The 19,913-nt window shown below is 41.6% G+C and overlaps 1 protein-coding gene across 2 annotated transcripts in view; it reads right to left on the bottom strand.

Annotated features, from left to right (window-relative positions):
- Nucleotides 1-19,913, bottom strand: part of TTYH1 (tweety family member 1) — a 193,793-nt gene that overhangs the window by 24,303 nt on the left and 149,577 nt on the right. For both annotated transcript variants that reach the window (XM_077259616.1, XM_077259618.1), the window contains exons 4-6: nucleotides 19,180-19,400; nucleotides 12,054-12,149; nucleotides 1,234-1,306 (exon numbers count right to left, since the gene is read on the bottom strand). In XM_077259616.1, the coding sequence (XP_077115731.1) occupies nucleotides 1,234-1,306; nucleotides 12,054-12,149; nucleotides 19,180-19,400 (390 nt within the window). The remainder of the gene's footprint in view (nucleotides 1-1,233; nucleotides 1,307-12,053; nucleotides 12,150-19,179; nucleotides 19,401-19,913) is intronic.

Here is a 19,913-nt window from a genome sequence, read left to right as displayed (position 1 = left end):
GTAAAAAGTGCTAAATATCTGAGCAATGTCTCCATTAGTCTCCTCCTTTTCTTTGATCACATATTATCTCGTATTACAATTAAAACTGAAAAATCTATAACATTATTGGGTGTCTCAGAGATCAGCCTTGTGTCTCCTCCTCCTCCTCCTCCTCCTCACTATTCAGTCCATCACTATGTAAGATAACTGGCCTTCCCCTATCGTGTCTGCAGCAGGCAAGTGACTGGCTGCAGCTGGAGCCTCCCCCCATCCTGTCTGCAGCAGGCAGGTAACTGGATGCAGCAGGAGCCTCCCCCCATCCTGTCTGCAGCAGGCAGGTAACTGGCTGCAGCCGGAGCCTCCCCCCATCCTATCTGCAGAAGGCAGAAGATTTATAACACCTAAGCTCTTCCTCTTCGACCAGTCACTGGCTGAAGATGGGGCGAATCAGCGGGAGATTAAACTCTTTGTTCTCCGCAGGATTTCTACAAATCGACTATTTCAGGATCAGAAAATGCTACAGACTATCCAACAGTGAGAACAATCATATTTCTTGTTAAATTTCATCAATTATATCTTTATATCTTGATTAAGGTTACAATTTTGGAGTGGGTGAATAACAACGGACCACTAACTTAGAGTGCTGCCTACACTCTATTTCAGTATTTAACTTCTTCCTGATATCGAACCTACTAGTACGTTCAATGTAGAGAAGTCCCATACCATATCCAGCATATGCCGGCTGTGCAACACAGCCAACATCTACTTGCAACTGCAGCGATCTGAGTTAAGCTCTTATTGCTGCTCTGAAGCTGTCTTGTGTGTACATGAAGAATAAAACAAGTTACGATTTATGACTTGTATCTTGCCATTTTCTCTAGTTTTCCCCTCTGCATGCCTCATCTGTAATTTTCAGTTCTCTCTGAGCTACTGGGTGGAGACGAGCTGATATGATGTCTATGAGACATATTGGGCTATACATGGCTGAAATGCTGCATTGCTGATTATTATGAGTCTTCACACAAGGAGACAGTTTCAAGGCTACAAATAGTTTATCGTTCAACGCGTTTCAGGCTGAACATTTTTCCTCCATAAAACATTTTCCATAAGCGTAAACGTAAAACAAAATTGGAATTTTTGCTCTTTTTAATCTCTCTACAAAAATTGTGTAATACTGTAATATATCAAACCTTTTATCATAGCAGATTAGACGGTATATTACGTACACGCAATACTAAATGCAGAAAAACCTACCACTGCTGTGGCCATCTCTAGTCCCATCGATCCCCAGCTGAGCAAAAGTACAAAGAAGCTGACCACTGTCATTCTGTAGGGAGAGATTAATACAAAATAATGTCATCTAGATATCATTCATAACTAGTTTATTACGACATCATTGCTATATTGTACGGTAGTTATATAAAATCCCACGTGTTAGTATATAATATGCACCAGTCAACATTTTTGGAATTTTTTCTCTAACTGAAAAAATAATGACAACCAGGAGCATAAAAAAAAGTACAAAAATGCAAGAAGGAAAAAAATAGCTTTATGAGCCTACGCGTTTCAAACCGATTTTAATAAATGCATTTAAGTAATGGCTAAAGAAATTATAATATTTTATGCTACGACTAAGAATAATTTAATAATATCAATTATATCATAATATCTTTAGCCATGACTAAGAACCATTAAGTAATATCGGTTCAAAACGCGTTGGATCATAAGACTATTTTAATAATAAGACTTTATTAATATTATGAAATTAAGAATCCAAACTTTTTTTTTTGCCTTGTGCTGGATCTTCCTTTTCTCCTATCCATTGCTGTGCACTGTTATAAAACCATATCATGGCATGAACTAATTCTTGGAATATTTTTCTAATTTTCCTACTCGAATTATTATTGCATTTGAGCCTTTTTTCCCTGTGTTTTTGGTGTTTTTTGCCTGACTTTTATTTATTCCTTATTCTTCTTTTATTTTGCACCTTTTTTAAAAGTCTATTTTACGCAGTATGTGTTCACTGGTTATATTTATGTTTGACATTTTGGGCAAGGTTTTGGGTTTTCCAATGTTTTCAGGAGATTCATCAATTGCGACTGTTTACACAGTTCCTAAGCTTTTGAGTAAATATACTAAAGTCCACCTCTGGAGGAATTTTTTTTCCGACCATAATTTTTGCTCAAATTTTGCTTCATTTTAGCAGATAATGTAACTTTTTGAGCTATAAAGTGACAAAATAGGTTACAGGCAAAAATAAAGAGCTTTTTTGTTATTTTGCGCAAATTCATGAAGCGTTTACCCCAATTTGAAGAATTTGATGCAAAAATGTCAATGAATCCCACAAGCCCCCCCAAAAAGTGACTTTAAAAAACCTCCTTCAAATGATGAATAATACCCACGGAGTCTTGAAAGCCTCATGAGCTTTTACATAAAGAGCTTTTACACCCTACGGCTTTTGGGAATGAGCATTTGGAACGCTCACTTCCCGATAGTTCGCCAGTGTAAACAGATTGCCAGTCACCTGACGAACGAGCAAAACGCTCATTCATGGGATGAAATTATTTTTGCGCTTGCTTAAAAAAAAAAAACACAATTCTCGGCAGCACATTCTCTTGTGTAAAAAGGAGATATGCTGCCAAGAATAATGACAACCTATGAACACAGAACAATACTTTTGATTCTCGGCAGCACTTTGTCCATTGTAAAAAGGAGATATGATGCCGAGAACAATGGCAACCTATGAACACAGAATGATAATCACAATTTTCGGCAGCACATTGCCCTGTATAAAAAGGAAATATTCTGCTGAAAACAATGACAGCCTATGAACGCAGAACACAGAACGATAATCACAATTCTCAGCAGCACATTGTCCTGTGTAAATAGATGATATATTTCCTAGAAAAATGACAGCCTATGAACACAGAACGATAATCACAATTCTCAGCAGCACATTGTCATTTATAAAAAGGAGATATGCTGCCGAGAACAATGGCAGCCTATGAACCCAGAATGATAATCACAATTCTCAGCAGCACATTGTCCTGTGTAAACAGATGATATGTTGCCGAGAAAAATGACAGCCTAAGAACACAGAACGATAATCAAAATTCTCGGCAGCACATTGTCCTGTGTAAACTGGAGATATGATGCTGAGAATAATGACAGCCTATGAACATTTTTCCTGTGTGTATCAGAAGCTTGGTCGGTTTGTCTTAACAGGCTACGAAATGAGCGCCGATCAGCAAACATGTAGCCGATTGGTGGTCGTCGTCAGCCGCAGGTCGCCTAATGTAAACACATCCTTGGCCAATGAAAGAATTAAAATTTTGAGGACTCTCACTTTTTACTTTGCCATCTACTTTGCTGTTTTTGTCTTTTTCTATGAGTAAATGAGATATTTTAGGTTTAATCACCTTCCTAAGGTATGGTGAGACCCTTTCTGATGGTCACAAAAATTTGCGGTGCAACAATCTTCTAGAAAGGTGGTCTTCTCAAAGTTGAGGTCCTTTTAGCTATATGGGGACATATAAAGGGCAATGAAGGGGGTCATCTGAGGCACTGTGCTCCTAATGTATGGTAGTATATAGTAAAGGGTATTAGTGGGCATGGATGGTTCCGATAGGTCGTCTATCCTATCCCTTCCAATGATTACTACAGTGGCCTCCATGATAGATGCCTACAAGAAATATTCCACAAAGCAACATTTGGGGCTGCAGCTCACAGACTCTCCAGACAACAGTTACACATCAGAGACTTATGTCCAGGAAATTAATAGGATGCAAGTCATCGACTATTGGTGCAACAGATAAACGACCGTGCCCATTGTTACATGTCACAAGACCCATTTAATAATCCAATAAGTCTTAGCCCGCAGATTCTCAATGGGACATGAGTCTAATTGGTTTAGAAGAGAAGACTCAGCAAAAAAGCCTCGTCATGACACTGATGTGGCTAAGTAATGGCCAGGAATTGTAGACATAATTAACTTCAGCTCTTTATACTGAAAAATGACATTTTAGAGAAATCCCTTTTACTGGATGAGGGGACATTGGCCAGATCAATAGTAATCATGACAGTCTGCAATTAGATATAGGGCTGGGAATGTCCATGCTAAGTACATTATAAGATTAGTAAATTAGATGGAGCCAAGATAGATAGATAGATAATATATAGATAGATGATAGATAGATAATAATAATAATAATAATAATAATCTTTATTTATATAGCGCCAACATATTCCGCAGCGCTTTACAGTTTAACAGTTTCAAACACAACAGTCATAGGTAACAATGTTAACAATACAGTAATAAAGCAAAATAAGACGACCCTGCTCGTGAGAGCTTACAATCTACAATGAGGTGGGGAGATACAAAGTACAGGTGTGTATTTACAATGATGTATTAACAATGATGGTTCAGCCATCTTCAGGGGGTGGGGGGTAGGTGGAGATAGTGTGTGTGTGAATGGGCTACAGACACACAAACATAAAATGAGTTTGATTAGGGAACGTGATAGGCCGCTCTGAACAAATGAGTTTTGAGCGAGCGCCTAAAACTATGCAAGTTGTGGATGGTCCTAATATCTTGGGGTAGAGCATTCCAGAGGATTGGCGCAGCACGGGAGAAGTCTTGGAGTCGGGAGTGGGAGGTACGGATTAGTGCAGAGGTTAGTCGAAAGTCGTTTGCAGAGCGCAGTGGTCGGCTAGGCCGATAGACAGAAATGAGGGAGGAGATGTAATGGGGTGCCGCACTGTGGAGAGCTTTGTGGGTGAGAACAAGTACTTTGAATTGTATCCTGTAATGAATGGGCAGCCAGTGTAACGACTGGCGAAGAGCAGACATGTCCGAGTAACGATTAGCCAGATGGACGACCCTGGCTGCCGCATTAAGGATAGACTGGAGAGGGGAAAGTCACGTGAGGGGGGAGGCCAATTAATAGAGCGTTACAGTAGTCCAGACGGGAGTGGATTAGGGCGACAGTGAGAGTTTTTGTTGTCTCCATGGTGAGAAAAGGGTGGATTTTAGAGATGTTCTTTAGGTGTAAGCGGCACGAGCGGGCAAGAGATTGTATGTGGGAGGTGAAGGAGAGATCAGAGTCAAACATAACACCCAGACAGTGTGCCTGCTGCCGGGGTGTTATTATGGTGCCACCCACGGAGAAGGAAATGTCAGATTTAGGGAGATTAGTAGAAGGCGGGAGCAGAAGAAGTTCAGTTTTGGAGAGGTTGAGTTTCAGATAGAGAGCGGACATGATGTCAGAGACTGCGGACAGACAGTCAGTGGCGTTCTGTAGTACAGCGGGGGTAAGGTCAGGGGATGACGTGTATAGTTGTGTGTCATCAGCATAAAGATGGTACTGAAAGCCAAATCTGCTGATGGTCTGTCCAATTGGGGCTGTGTAGAGGGAGAAGAGAAGGGGGCCAAGGACTGAGCCCTGAGGTACCCCGACAGTGAGAGGAAGAGGAGATGAAGTGGAGCCGGAGAACAGAACACTGAAGGAGCGTTCAGAAAGATAGGAAGAGAACCAGGAGAGAGCAGTGTCCTTAATGCCTAGTGACTGGAGCCTAGAGAGTAGGAGAGGGTGGTCAACCGTGTCAAAAGCTGCAGAAAGATCAAGGAGAATGAGCAGAGAGTGGTCACCGTTACATTTTGCTGTCAGAAGGTCATTGGTCACCTTGATGAGTGCAGTTTCTGTCGAATGTAGGGGGCGGAACCCGGACTGTGAAGGGTCTAGGAGGGAATGAGTGGAGAGGTAACGGGTAAGGCGGGAGTATACTAGGCGCCACAGGAGTTTTGAGATGAAGGGGAGATTGGAGACCGGTCTGTAGTTGTTTGTGCATAATGGGTCAAGGGTGGGTTTTTTTAGTAATGGAGTAATGATAGAGTGTTTGAAGGAGGATGGGAAAATGCCAGAGGAAAGGGAGAGATAAAAAATTGTAGTTAGGTGAGTTGTGACGACTGGAGAGAGAGACTGGAGGAGGTGTGAGGGAATGGGGTCGGTGGTGCATGTAGTCGGACGAGAAGAGGAGAGGAGCTTGGAGACTTCTTCTTCTGTGATGGGATCGAATGCAGAGAGTGAGCCAGGGGAGATGCAGGGAGGAATGGGAGTCATTGCACTTGGTGTCTGGGAGCGGATTTCCTGACGGATATTGTCTATTTTCTCTATAAAGTGGGAGGCCATGTCATCAGCACAAATGTCTGTGATAGGGTCTTGTGCTTTTGGCCTGAGGAGGGAGTGAAAGGTGTTAAAAAGTTTCTTGGGGTTGTTGGATAGTGAGGAGATCAGGGTGGTGTAGTAGGACTGTTTGGCGAGGTGAAGGGCAGAGTTATAGGTCCTTAACATAAATTTGAAGTGTATGAAGTCTTCTGGGGTGCGAGTTTTCCTCCATAAGCATTCAGCACTCCTAGAGCATCGCTGGAGAAATCGGGTTTGCGATGTGAGCCAGGGCTGTTTCACTCTGTGTTTGGAGGTTCTGACAGTGAGGGGAGCTACTTGGTCTAGGGTGCTTCTAAGAGTGTCGTTGTAGTGATGTACCGCCAGATCAGGACAGGAAAAAGAGGAGATTGGGGACAGTGATGAGTGTAAGGAGTCTGAAAGTGTATTAGGGTTAATGGCTTGTAGATTTCTTAATGTGTGGTAGGTAGGAGAGTGCTGGGGTGGGCGAGGAATTGTGAGTGTGAAGGAGAGAATGTTGTGGTCAGAGAGGTGAAGTGGTGAGTTATCTAGGTAAGAGATTGAACAGAGCCGGACAAAGACCAGGTCCAGGGTGTTACCGTCTTTGTGTGTTTCAGAGGTTGAGAGCTGTGAGAGGCCTAGGGAAGTGGTTAGTGATAGAAGCTGGGATGCAGATGTGGAAGTGGGGCTGTTAATGGGAATGTTGAAGTCTCCCAGGATAAGGGTTGGTAGTTCTGAGGACATGAAGTGCGGCAGCCAGGCTGAGAAGTGGTCCAGGAAGTGGGTGGGCGAGCCTGGGGGCCGATATATGACCGCTACTCTGAGGGAGAGGGGACGGAAGAGCCTGATGGTGTGGACCTCAAAAGAAGGGAATGAAAGTGAAGGAACTGGGGGTATAACCTGGAACGTGCATTGGGGGGACAAGAGTATGCCAGGTCTGTTTGTGGGTCTTAGGGAATGGGAGAATTGTAAGCCACCATGGGAAATGGCAGCAGGGGAGACAGTGTCAGAGTCCTGGATCCAGGTTTCAGTGAGAGCCAACAGATTCAGAGAGTTGTTCAGAAAGTAGTTGTGCAGGAAAGGAAGCTTGTTACATACAGACCGTGGATTCCAAAGGGCACAATTGAAAGAGAGAGATGAGGGAGTGCAAGTAATATTAATAAGGTTAGTATGGTTTTGATATGAGGTAGGGTAGCGGTTGAGGTTGGGGGATGGGGGACCGGGGTTGGGGGATATGTCCCCCAAAATCAGTAGGAGTAACAAGATAAAACGCAAGTAGTTTTTTGAAGTGTAATGAGTTTTTTTGTGCAGTGTGTTTGGGTAAGATGGGCTGAGGTTTTTCAGGAAGGTGAGAAGTGCATGGGAGCTGTACATGGGAGATGGAAGGAGTGAGGGGCTGATGTGTATGAGTCGTGGTGGATTGGGTATTGGGCGGTGAATGTGGATTGCAAGGGAGCATAGGAGGATAGGAATAAAGCACATGGATAGAAGGGAGTGCAGAGTGTGGGTTACCTGACTCCTGCCCTGACTAACTGCCATGGAATAACTGCTGTATCACGACGCTTATCTTCGTGACGCTTTGCTTCTGTGATGCGTGCACCCCCACTTGCGTGCACCCCTAAGGATGGTTCTACATTTATAGTCCAATGCTGGTCAGAAGAGATGGATTATGGGACCAGGGTGGGGATAATTTGGCAGCTGGGGCCAGCACACCAGGGGGTGGTTAAATGATCAAGATCTAGATAGATCTATAGATAGTAGATACTGTAGATGATAGATAATACATAGATAATAGATATATAATATATAGATAGATAATAGATAGATAGATAATAGATAGATGAGAGATAGATAGATAGATAGATAGATAGATAATAGATAGATGATAGATAAAATGTAGATAGATAGATAGATAATAGATATATAGATAATAGATAGATAATAGATAGATGATAGATATATGGATAGATAATAGATAGATCTGTAGAAAGATAATAGATAGATAATATATAGATAGATAATAGATAGATAGATAATAGATAGATAGATGATAGATAGATAGATAGATAGATAGATAGATAGAGATAGATAGATAGATAGATAGATAGATAGATAGATAATAGATAGCTAATAGATAGATGATAGATAGATAGATGATAGATAGATAATAGATATATAGATAATAGATAGATAGATAGATAATATATAGATAGAAGATAGATAGATGATAGATAGATAGATAGATAGATAGATAATTGATAGATAATAGATAGATAGATAATTGATAGATAATATATAGATAATTAGATAATTGATAGATCATAGATAGATAGATAGATAATGGATAGATAGATAATAGATAGATAATAGATAGATAGATAGATAGATAGATAATAGATAAATAGATAGATAATAGATATATAGATACTAGATAGATAGATAGATAATAGACAGAAAATAGATAGATAATAGATAGATGAAACTTAGATAATAGATAGATAGATAGATAGATAGATAGATAGATAGATAGATAGATAGATACAGTAGATAGTGCTTATAACGGTTTGATGTGCCACCGATGTCTTTGGCAGCGACTCACAGAAACCTTGCGCCTTTTTCACACTTGTCGGCTTTGCTCGGCCTTGCTGGTGGCTGCTTTGTTGGCCATTGATTAGAATACACTGATTTTGCATCTTCTAAAAAAGGTCTAGCCAGAGGGGCACAAGATCACAACACTTTTCTAAAATTGCTTCCGCATCATTGTAATTGGTGGGTTTCACACTGGTCACACCCTGACGGTCCGGCTCAGTCGTTACTTTTTACACACTTGATTGTAATAAATTTGGTTACAGTAATTTGGTAAATTAGTAAGGAAGGATTAAGATCCCAGACACCATCTTACTCTTTTATGGGAAGTGTAGAGGTAAACATGGAATAATATCACATACTGAGGGTTTTTTAGATGAGAGTTTGGGGACATTTTTTATTTTATGTCTCTTGTACAGAAATAGTTCCATGGTTAGATGAGTTCTAGAATTCTCTTTATTCTTACCGCTGGCCGCTGTGATACATATGTACGGACTCTTCAATGTATAGTCTGTACAATATTTCATTGGTAAAAAAAAACAAAAAACTTTTTGAAATAAATAAAAGAAAACAATATTCTTTTTCCCATAAAGTTCTGCTGGTAACAATGGCAACATCGAGACTCTATGTGCGCGTCTTCAGAACACAATATGTCTTTGTTAGATGGTACGAAAAAATACTTTGCGTGAATGTAGACAATGAATATACATCAAAAGACAGAAGTTTTCTGGGAAAACACATAACATCCTTAAAGGAAAGTGAATCTGTCAACTTCAACAGTAATAGCTAAGTACTGTTCCTTATAGACTAGATGCCTTAAGGAGCTTTCCACCTCTGATGACATTTTTTGGGGGTTTCATTGAAAATTTTGCACCGTTTTGCTTCATGGTCTTTGGTCATAAAGAAGACAAATGGAGCAAAATTCTTAGCAAAATCCAATTACGAAAAAGGAAGATTAACCAAAAATAAATGTATTCAAATTACAAAAATGTTTTTAAAGGTGGACAATTCCTTTAAGAACAGTCTTACTTTGTAAGAACTTAACTGAAAATTCACAGATCAATGTCAACAAACACTTTTGAGATAACGTGCCTGACCATTGGCCAAAGTCTAACCTCACCAATGCTCTTGTGGCTCAATGGAAGAAGATCCCAACATTGATGATACAAAATCTTGAAAAATAGAGCCTGCAAAGGGATCAACTTAGGTCAAGAGATTTCCAACAAATACATAAGTGTTTGACGACACGAGACGTGATGATGAAAACGAGCTTCTGGCATTTGGAGTTTTGGCGTTTTGAATCCATGTGCATTATTAATTACTTGGGATGTCTCAGAGTCCTTGTATTTATCGATCGCATCACCATAATCTATGACCCTGGTAATGAATCTATAGATCATCATATCCTGAATACAGAGATTTCCGGCCGCTCAATGCTTGCCTATGACTGTGGAAGTAGCAATGATGTCTCTGGCTCCTCAAAAGCAGAAGAACCAGGGCTCAAATGATGAAGACATTACATAAGACTCACAAGTTGTCACCAAATCAGTTAAATTCTACTTTTTTTTTAAAGGATCATTTTGTTCTAAAGAAAATAGATTTTTAGCAAGACCCCATCCCCCGTTTTCCAATCAAGCATTCTCTCTGACTGAATGACTGTGCCATTGATTTTGTAATGGGTAAAACAGGCTTCCTTCTTCCTAATTTATATTCTTCTGATCATGTAAGTGTGAAACAGAATCGTATTCATTCCCAAGTTTTTTGTATTGTCCTCTTAGGTGAATATTTAAAATAGGGAAATATATGATATCTGGCATAATTCCCTCGCTAACTCAGTGATTATTATGCTGTCCTATGGAAACTTGGTAATGCCTAGTTGTCAGTGCTTTGATTGACAGCTAGGCGATTCAATCTTTAATTGACTGGGAGGTGCGGGACTTTCTCCAGGTGTTCTGTGTTCTGGAGATTGCTCAAGCTATTTAACTGAGATTCTGCCTTTGATCCCTGCCAGACGTAGTTTGTGATTCCTCGTCAGTGTTTGCCTGATTCTGTTGATTAGAGTTTTTATCTTCTGCTACCTGACCTTTTGCACCGTGTTTTGACTATCCCTTTGTCATGTCCTTTTGCTTTGATCTGCTATCTCCTGGCATTTTGACCCTTGGACCGTAACCTGACATACGCCTTTGTCTTTTCCCTTGGTGATCTACGTGCTCTCTTGGTACTGACCCCGGAATGTCTGACTTCTCTGCCTCGCGGTGTGTCCGTGAGTTGTGACTAGCGTCACAATATCACTGCTTACTAGGCACAACTTGAAGCTTGTGGGCCCCAAAACAAAATCTCCAAAAAAGCCTTCATAGGTGTTTTGTAGTATTGGTCTTCTAAAATGGGCCAGACTCTTTGAGCCCCCCAGGTACCTTGGGCTTCAACTAGGAAAACCTTGGTGGATGCTTCGGCGTCTTAAAGATGGCGTGGGCACCCACCCTCAACGTACATCTATACTTCCATTTTCTTTCACTATTTGGATACCCTCGAGTTATGTTCACAGAGTTTTTTTTCAGGGGTTAAAAAACCCAGTTTTCAAGCAAAAACCCCTACAGGAAATTCTCAATTATTGGAACATTTTTGTAGGATTTTTTTTTTTCCTGAACCCATTTTGAAGAGTTTCTTTTTCCCAAAAATTTTTCTGTACTCTTTTGATTGGACGCTGCCTAGTTTGGAGAACTTTCTTTACAGATCTGCTTGAAAGAAGTGACATGCTCTGTTTTTCCCCCATAATGGTATGTGCAAATTAAGTCTTTTTGATGATTTTTTATGAGCAAAAATTCCAAGTTTTTGAAGGGTTTTGCGTTTTTTTAGGAGGATTTGGAGAGTTTATGCTCGATTTGTGCTCCTCAAAAAAACTCAGTTTTTTAAAAACCTATGAACAGCAAAATAGATTTCCCATAAAAATGAATTGAAAAAGTTTTCCAAGAGTTTTTACATTTTTTTAGAAAGTTTCGGCCCTAAAACCTCTTCTACTGGACAGAATGTAGTCGACTATACAACCCCGTGGTAATTTAAGTCTAGCTCAAAGAACATTTTGATATTGGCACAATATATCCTGTGAGACATAACCCATTTGATATCATGGTAGAGATTAGGGGGAAACGAGACCCTCAATAAAGCCTTTATCTTGCCTACATATAACAATATATATCTATCTGCTTCCTTAGGGGCGACAGTATTTAGAAACCATTTCTGCTTACACCCTGATCACATTTATTTCTGGCTGCATTGCAAACACTAACCACAAGGGGGCATACTCACACAATAACAAGCCACTTGATCTGCTTGGCCAGGCCCAATAAGGTGAATAGACAGATAATCAGATCCAAGAGAAGCAGCAATATGTACGCCAACCACCTGCGGACAGACAAAGCAAAGGGAAACGCACAATTGAAATACTTGTGACAGCATGGGCCAGACCCCGGCGCGCGTCGGGGATCAGATTCATTGCAGGCAGCTTCTTTGACTTAGGTACTGGCCTGGTGTATGGCAAATATGCTAAAATCTTTGTCAAGGCTCAATGCTCATTGCCTCCTGACATTTTGGAGGTTCGGAGAGGCGCACTTACTGCATATTGTACAAAATAATCTTTTTTAAAGCCCATTTATAATATTTATCTTTTAATATTAGTCCAAAAATTATCAAAATGTGAACATTTCTAAGATGTAAAATGCACCAATAGATGAAAAAAAACTACAATATACCGTAAGTCATTCTTGCCAATTTCGAGCCTTCCCAGGTGGATATTGTATCTCGGGCATTTCACACATCCCTAAAGCAGTGCCCCACTTCCAGAACCCATCCATGATTCTTATTTTATGTACGTAGCGCCATCATATTCTGCAGCGTCATCATTGGCCCCGATGGGGCTCACTATCTAAAATTCCTATCTGTATATCTTTGGAGTGTGGGAGGAAACTTGGATCCCAGAGTTTCAAAGCTGCAGTGTTAACCACTGAGCCAGTGTTCTACTTCTCACATATTTAGTCTATTTAAATGTAGATGTAGGGGCCATGTAGAGACCCTGATTCCAGCGATATGTCACTTGCTAGTCTGCATACTGCCACTTTGATATAATCAGTTTTCTCTGCTGCAGATCTAGCAGTTCTCTGAATACTGAGATCTGTATAACCCCGCCCACTCCACTGATTGGCAGCTCTCTGCATACAATATATAACCCCTCCCACACCGCTGATTGGCAGCTCTCCGTATACAATAAATAACCCCTCCCACACCACTGATTGGCAGCTCTCCGTGTACAATATATAACCCCACCCACACCACTGATTGGCAGCTCTCTGCATACAATATATAACCCCGCCCACACCACTGATTGGCAGCTCTCTGTATACAATGTATAACCCTGCCCACACCACTGATTGGCAGCTCTCCGTGAACAATATATAACCCCGCCCATACCGCTGATTGTCAGCTCTCCACGTACAATATATAACCCCTCCCACACCACTGATTGGCAGCTCTCCATATACAATATATAACCCCTCCCACACCACTGATTGGCAGCTCTCCACGTACAATATATAACCCCGCCCACACCACTGATTGGCAGCTCTCCACGTACAATATATAACCCCGCCCACACCGCTGATTGGCAGCTCTCCGTGAACAATATATAACCCCTCCCACACCACTGATTGGCAGCTCTCCGCGTACAATATATAACCCCGCCCACACCACTGATTGGCAGCTCTCCATATACAATATATAACCCCTCCCACACCACTGATTGGCAGCTCTCCGCATACAATATATAACCCCTCCCACACCACTGATTGGCAGCTCTCCGCATACAATATATAACCCCTCCCACACCACTGATTGGCAGCTCTCCATGTACAATATATAACCCCTCCCACACCACTGATTGGCAGCTCTCCGTGTACAATATATAACCCCGCCCACACCACTGATTGGCAGCTCTCCAAGTACAATATATAACCCCTCCCACACCACTGATTGGCAGCTCTCCATATACAATATATAACCCCTCCCACACCACTGATTGGCAGCTCTCCGTGAACAATATATAACCCCTCCCACACCGCTGATTGGCAGCTCTCCATATACAATATATAACCCCTCCCACACCACTGATTGGCAGCTCTCCGCGTACAATATATAACCCCTCCCACACCACTGATTGGCAGCTCTCAGTGTACAATATATAACCCCGCCCACACCACTGATTGGCAGCCCTCTGAGTACAATATATAACCCCGCCCACACCACTGATTGGCAGCTCTCCGTGTACAATATATAACCCCGCCCACACCACTGATTGGCAGCCCTCTGAGTACAATATATAACCCCGCCCACACCACTGATTGGCAGCCCTCTGAGTACAATATATAACCCCGCCCACACCACTGATTGGCAGCTCTCCGTGTACAATATATAACCCCTCCCACACCACTGATTGGCAGCTCTCCAAGTACAATATATAACCCCGCCCACACCACTGATTGGCAGCTCTCTGAGTACAATGCATATTGACAGAAAACCCCGTTGACTTTGAATGGAAAAGCTGGGGCATCTGGAGGGGGCTACATTCAATCCCCTATAAGGAAGATGTATTTGGCTTCTTGTTCCAGTTTTCTGTCAAAAAATAATTGTGGCTTCTACTGATTCTGATTTGTGCAAAGATTTGCAACTTTTTCACATTTTACACTGGTCACGCCATTTTTCTAAAGCGTGTGCAGTGCTAAGTCTTTAAGGGAATCTCTTAGCAAGATTTTGCTATGTATTCGGAGAGCAGCATAATGCAGGGGAGAGACCCTGATTCCAGTGACGTGTCACTTACTGGGCAGCTTGGAGCAATTTTGATAAAATCCCTGTTTTCTCCTCTGCAGATCTAGTAGTGGTCAGAATGCTGAGCTGTGTATAACCCCGCCCACACCACTGATTGGCAGCTTCCCATGTATCCTGTCAGCAAGCTGCCAATCAGTGGTGGGGGTGGGGTTATACAGATTAGCTGGACTGCCTGGCACGCGACATATAGTCCTGCAGTGATAATTTCCTACTGATAAAACACTGATTGTATTGAAACTACAGCAATCTGCTGAGCAAGTGACGCATCCCTGGAATCGGGATCTCTGCCCCTACATTATGCTTCTCATAGATTACATAGCAAAAAGCTGTCCACAGATTCCCTGAGCCGCTTTCCGACCTCTATGTAGCACAAGCGATCGGATGATCACATGTTAGACGTTGGGATCTCCCGCTGTGTGGGATGGATCCCAAGCATTGCCTTGTGCTGTGGTCTCTCATTCTGGAGCGGCTGGTGCGGTTGCTGCTCAGCATAGATGTCTGTCCCAGCGTCTTGCTCAGGCTTGTGGTATACGATTGGTTGCTGCTGGCTCTTTAGCCAAGCCTATGGTAACCAGGGATATGCAGGTGCAGCCTGATGCTTGGAAGTCCAGAGTTCACCTTACTGAGCATGTCTGTGATGTGGCGTCTTCTCATTGGTGGTGGGACATTAGCTGCTCTGGTGGTGTGGTAGCTTCGGATTGGCCCGCAGGTGACGCCTCAGCCGACTGGGCCTGAGTGTTTGGGGTGGAGCCTTGGGTATAAAAGACCTCCAGCGGCACACGTGGGTGCGCTAGTATCACTAATGTGTGGTGTTTGTGAGTGGATACTCTACCACTCTGGTTGTGCGTTTGAGTCTGTCGCTCTGTACTCAGGAAGTACTTGTCACGATCCATGTTTGGATCTGTGGCAGATTTGGCCTCTCAGAATTAAAGTTTTTTCCTTTCAGGCTATAGGGGGTTAATACAGTTTTTTCCCGGAGGCTGCTGGTGTAATTGCATTGCTACTGGGTCAGCTGATGTGGGTGGTGACCACTCCCACCTTCCTTTAAAAGGTCACCTGATGCATCAGCTGACTGTTGGTTATACAGGTCCTTTTGGAGACCAACCTTGCTGGAGAAGGAGCTTGCTGAGTGTTGTGGTTCTTCAGCTGAATTCTGATATCTGGTGCTTTACTCTGCTGTGCGGTGCATTGCAGTAGAGAAAGCTGTGTGGTGTTTATTGTTTATTTATCCCTTTGTTGTCTGTAACTTCCCCTGTGTTATATTAGTGCAGCGGTGGGACCAGTGCTCTTACCTGCCAGTTCCCTACTTAGAGATAGGAGCAGGGCAAGTGAGGGATTAGGTATCCTGCTCGGCAACAGGTTGAAAAAGCCTGTATAGGGGCGTCAGGGAGATCAGGGCACATCCTCAGGTGAGTGCAGGAGGTGTCCATTTCCCCGTTCCCTATTGCAATACTATGGTAGCAGGTAGGGTTAGGACTGGGTAATTACTCCTCAGCTTAGCATCTGTTTCCTTCATGTGTGTGGTTAGCACAGCTGAGTTACAGAGCGAGTCCAACCCTCAGGCTACACCTCTCAGGGAAAGCGTCAGGATCTTGCACCTAGCGCCACTTGAGTTCATTTCCGCTACACCGCTCCTGCTTCCGGTGCTTCTACCATTGTGCTACTTCCCTTGTGAAGTTTAACAGGGTTTAGTACGCTAATTACTCCTCACAGTACCACTCCGTGCAGTAACTGCGCTGGGTGCTCTGAGTCCTGTGCACACTGTGTGGCGTTTGTGGTGATCGCTCGCTGTCTAGTTCCACCGTTGTTCACTAGCAGCAGTTATACGTCTGCACGGTGGACCCCGGGTTGCGATTACACTTCCCCATTTATTTTTATTCAGTGCAATCGTCAACCCTAACATCGCAGCTTCTAATCTCCCATGGAGACAACTGAAGCAAGTAAAAAGTAAATTAAAAAAAAAGTTTTAAAAAATATTAAAAAAATAAAAGAATATAAAAGTTTAAATCACCCCCCATTCAAAATAAAACAATAATAATAATAAAAAAATACACATATGCCCGATCTATCAAGATATAAAAATAATCTATCTGATCGTAATAAGCGTAATAAGAAAAAATGAAAATGCCAGAATTAGGGTTTTTTGGAAGCCGCAATATTGCATTAAAATGAAATAACAGGAGATCAAAAGTTTGTATCTGCACCAAAATGGTATCAATAATAACGTCAGCTCAGCACGCAAAAATTAATCCCTCACCCAACACCAGATCATGAAAAATGGAGACACTATGGGTATCGGAAAATTGTGACTTTTTTTTTTTGCACCACTTAAATAAAAAAGAACCTAGACATGTTTGGTGTCCATGAACTCGTAATGACCTGGAGAATCATAATGGCAGGTCAGTTTTAACATTTAGTGAACATAGTAAAAAAAAAACAACACAACAACTGTGGAATTGCACTTTTTTTGCAATTTTGCTGCATTTTGTCCCGGTTTCCTGTGAACTATATAGTAAATTCAAAAGTATAACTCGTCCTGCAAAAACAAGACCTCACATGGCCATATTGACCAAAAAAATAAAAAAGTTATGGCTCTGGGAAGAAGGGGAGCGAAAAACGGAAAGTTAAAAATGGAAAAACCCAAGGTGGTGAAGGGGTTAAAGGAGTCAACTGCGGCCAACAGATCAGATCAGAAATTAGCTGAAATCGAAGTGGAAATCTCTGGCGTATTTATCAACTCTAAAATGCCAGTCTTAATTCTCCTCTGTGAGCGTTATGGATTTTGTTGACTTTTTTTTTGTTTTGTTTTTAAAATGTTCCCTTAAAAAAAAAAAACTATTAAAAAAATGGTTTCGGGATGCCAGCCTCACAGCAAAAAAAAAAAAGATTCTAAAACTGAAGCGCTTTGTACGTACACTGTTCAAAACTTTGCTCTAGGCGTCAAAGTAGCATCCGTGCCTTTATTTTAAATAATGACATAAAGAGCGGCAATGAAAAAAAAATTGCAAAAATAAAATTACAAAATTCCAGCCTAAATATAAATGTGTGCCTAAATTAGGGGATTATACTTATATTTCCGCTAAAAAGGAAGAAATTCGGTCTCCTTTTATCCTTTTTTTTTTTTAAACATTTATCTTTTTTTTTCCAAAAGCGTCTTTGTAACCCAAAAAGTCATATTCTGCCTAAAGCCTGTGTTCACCTTTGTACGACAGTTTTTAAAAATAGACTCTTATCTACATAATTATTGCATGCATAATACATTACATTACGTATCTGGAACTGACTTCCCAGCCTATATTATATCCCAGAGCTGCATTCATAATTCAGCTGGTTGCAGATGAAAATGTTGTTTTCTTGCAAGGTTATGGTATAGCGACTGATAGACGTACTAAAGTGCCTATTTTATTAATGATTAGGGCAAGCTCTGTGCAGACATTGAACCAGCAGGGGGTGCTGGGGAGATTTCAGCTCTAAGGCCATGGGCACACGTTCAGTATTTTTCGCGTTTTTTTCGCTATAAAAACGTGATAAAAACGCAAAAAAAAACACAAAAAAAAGCTTACATATGCCTCCCATTATTTTCAGTGTTTTCCGCATTTCTTGTGCAAATGTTGCATTTTTTTCCGCGAAAAAAATCGCATCGCGGAAAAAAAAGCAACATGTTCATTAAATTTGCGGAAATGCGGGGATTCCGCACTCCTAGGAATGCATTGATCTGCTTACTTTCCGCATGTGGCTATGCTCACCATGCGGGAAGTAAGCAGATTATGTGCGGTTGGTACCCAGGGTGGAGGAGAGGAGACTCTCCTCCACGGACTGGGCACCATATAATTGGTAAAAAAAAAAGAATTAAAATAAAAAATAGTCATATACTCACCCTCTGATGGCCCCGGAGTCTTCCCGCCTCTCCGCTGCACGCTGCCGCTTCCGTTCCTATAGATGGTGTGTGTGAAGGACCCGCGATGACGTCGCGGTCACATGATTGCGACATCATCGAAGGTCCTGCACACACACACCATCTATAGGAACGGAAGCCGCTGAGGAGATCGGCTGTCTGCAGGTGAGTATAACCTTTTTTTATTTTTTTTTTAACTATTTTTAAACATTCTATCTTTTACTATTGATGCTGCATAGGCAGCATCTATAGTAAAAAGTTGGTCACACTTGTCCAACACTATGTTTGACAAGTGTGACCAACCTGTCAGTCAGTTTTCCAAGCGATGCTACAGATCGCTTGGAAAACTCTAGCATTCTGCAAGCTAATTACGCTTGCAAGATGCTAAAAAAAAACGTGAAAAAAACGCAAAAAAAAATGCGGATTTCTTGCAGAAAATTTCCGGTTTTCTTCAGGAAATTTCTGCAAGAAATCCTGACGTGTGCACATACCCTATAGCTTGCAGAATTATCAATGCAGCTCTGACATACTAAGGGCTGTAACTCGGAATCAGTGCAAGATAAGTAATGAAATGTATTTACAATTTTACTCATCTTTCCGTGCAGATTAATTCTATAACAGACAGGTGAGGGATGATGTAAAATCCAGTCTGTAAATTCTCACCTATAATCTTCGATGAAATTGACTTGCTCCGCCACAACGTTTGGATTCACCTCCGCTCCCTTCCAGAAGGAAATCTCCGCCAAGTGTTGAGCAACAGACTCCACTTCTCTCCTGGTGTTCCGAACAATGACCAGAAAATCCGTACGTTTCGAAAAAATCTCTTCCAGCTGAGTAAGGTCGCTCTTCACGACGGAGTTCAGAAGTTGCACTGTATCCGAGATCTGTGGGAAAATAGATTGGCGTTTATTAAAAAAAAATTGTTATATCAACATCCAAGCAAAAAAAAATCACCTTAGTATAAAATTTTAGGAGAAAAAAATAATTTGCCTAATGAATGGATATGGGCAAAATCTCATGTTTCCCCAAATTTTAGTTTTTGTGGTCTTATTACTTGGAGATCTCTGTTTCAATACAATCAGTGTTTTATCAGCAGAAGATTATCACTAGAGGACTAGATTAGTGATGAGCAGACCGAACTTTAGTCGGGTAACAGAACTGTACCCAAACTTGAACCTGAAATTAAAGGGGGACCTGAACTTTGGAATTTGAAAATCTCTCTCTCCCCAATCTCCCTGAACTGTATAACTGACTTCCAGGAGAAGTCCATGTTCAGAGTTCAGCACCAGATACTAGGCGTCCGGTACAAAACCCAAACTTTACAATTCGGGTTTTCTCACCTCTAAACTAGATCTCCCGTGCACAGCAGTCCAGCTAATCTGACAACCCCGCCTCCG

The sequence above is a fragment of the Ranitomeya variabilis genome, chromosome 4 (genome assembly GCF_051348905.1).
Source record: "Ranitomeya variabilis isolate aRanVar5 chromosome 4, aRanVar5.hap1, whole genome shotgun sequence".
In the NCBI taxonomy this organism is placed as follows: domain Eukaryota; kingdom Metazoa; phylum Chordata; class Amphibia; order Anura; family Dendrobatidae; genus Ranitomeya; species Ranitomeya variabilis.
Note: the sequence above shows the minus strand (reverse complement) of the source record. Positions and strands in the feature narration are given on the sequence as shown.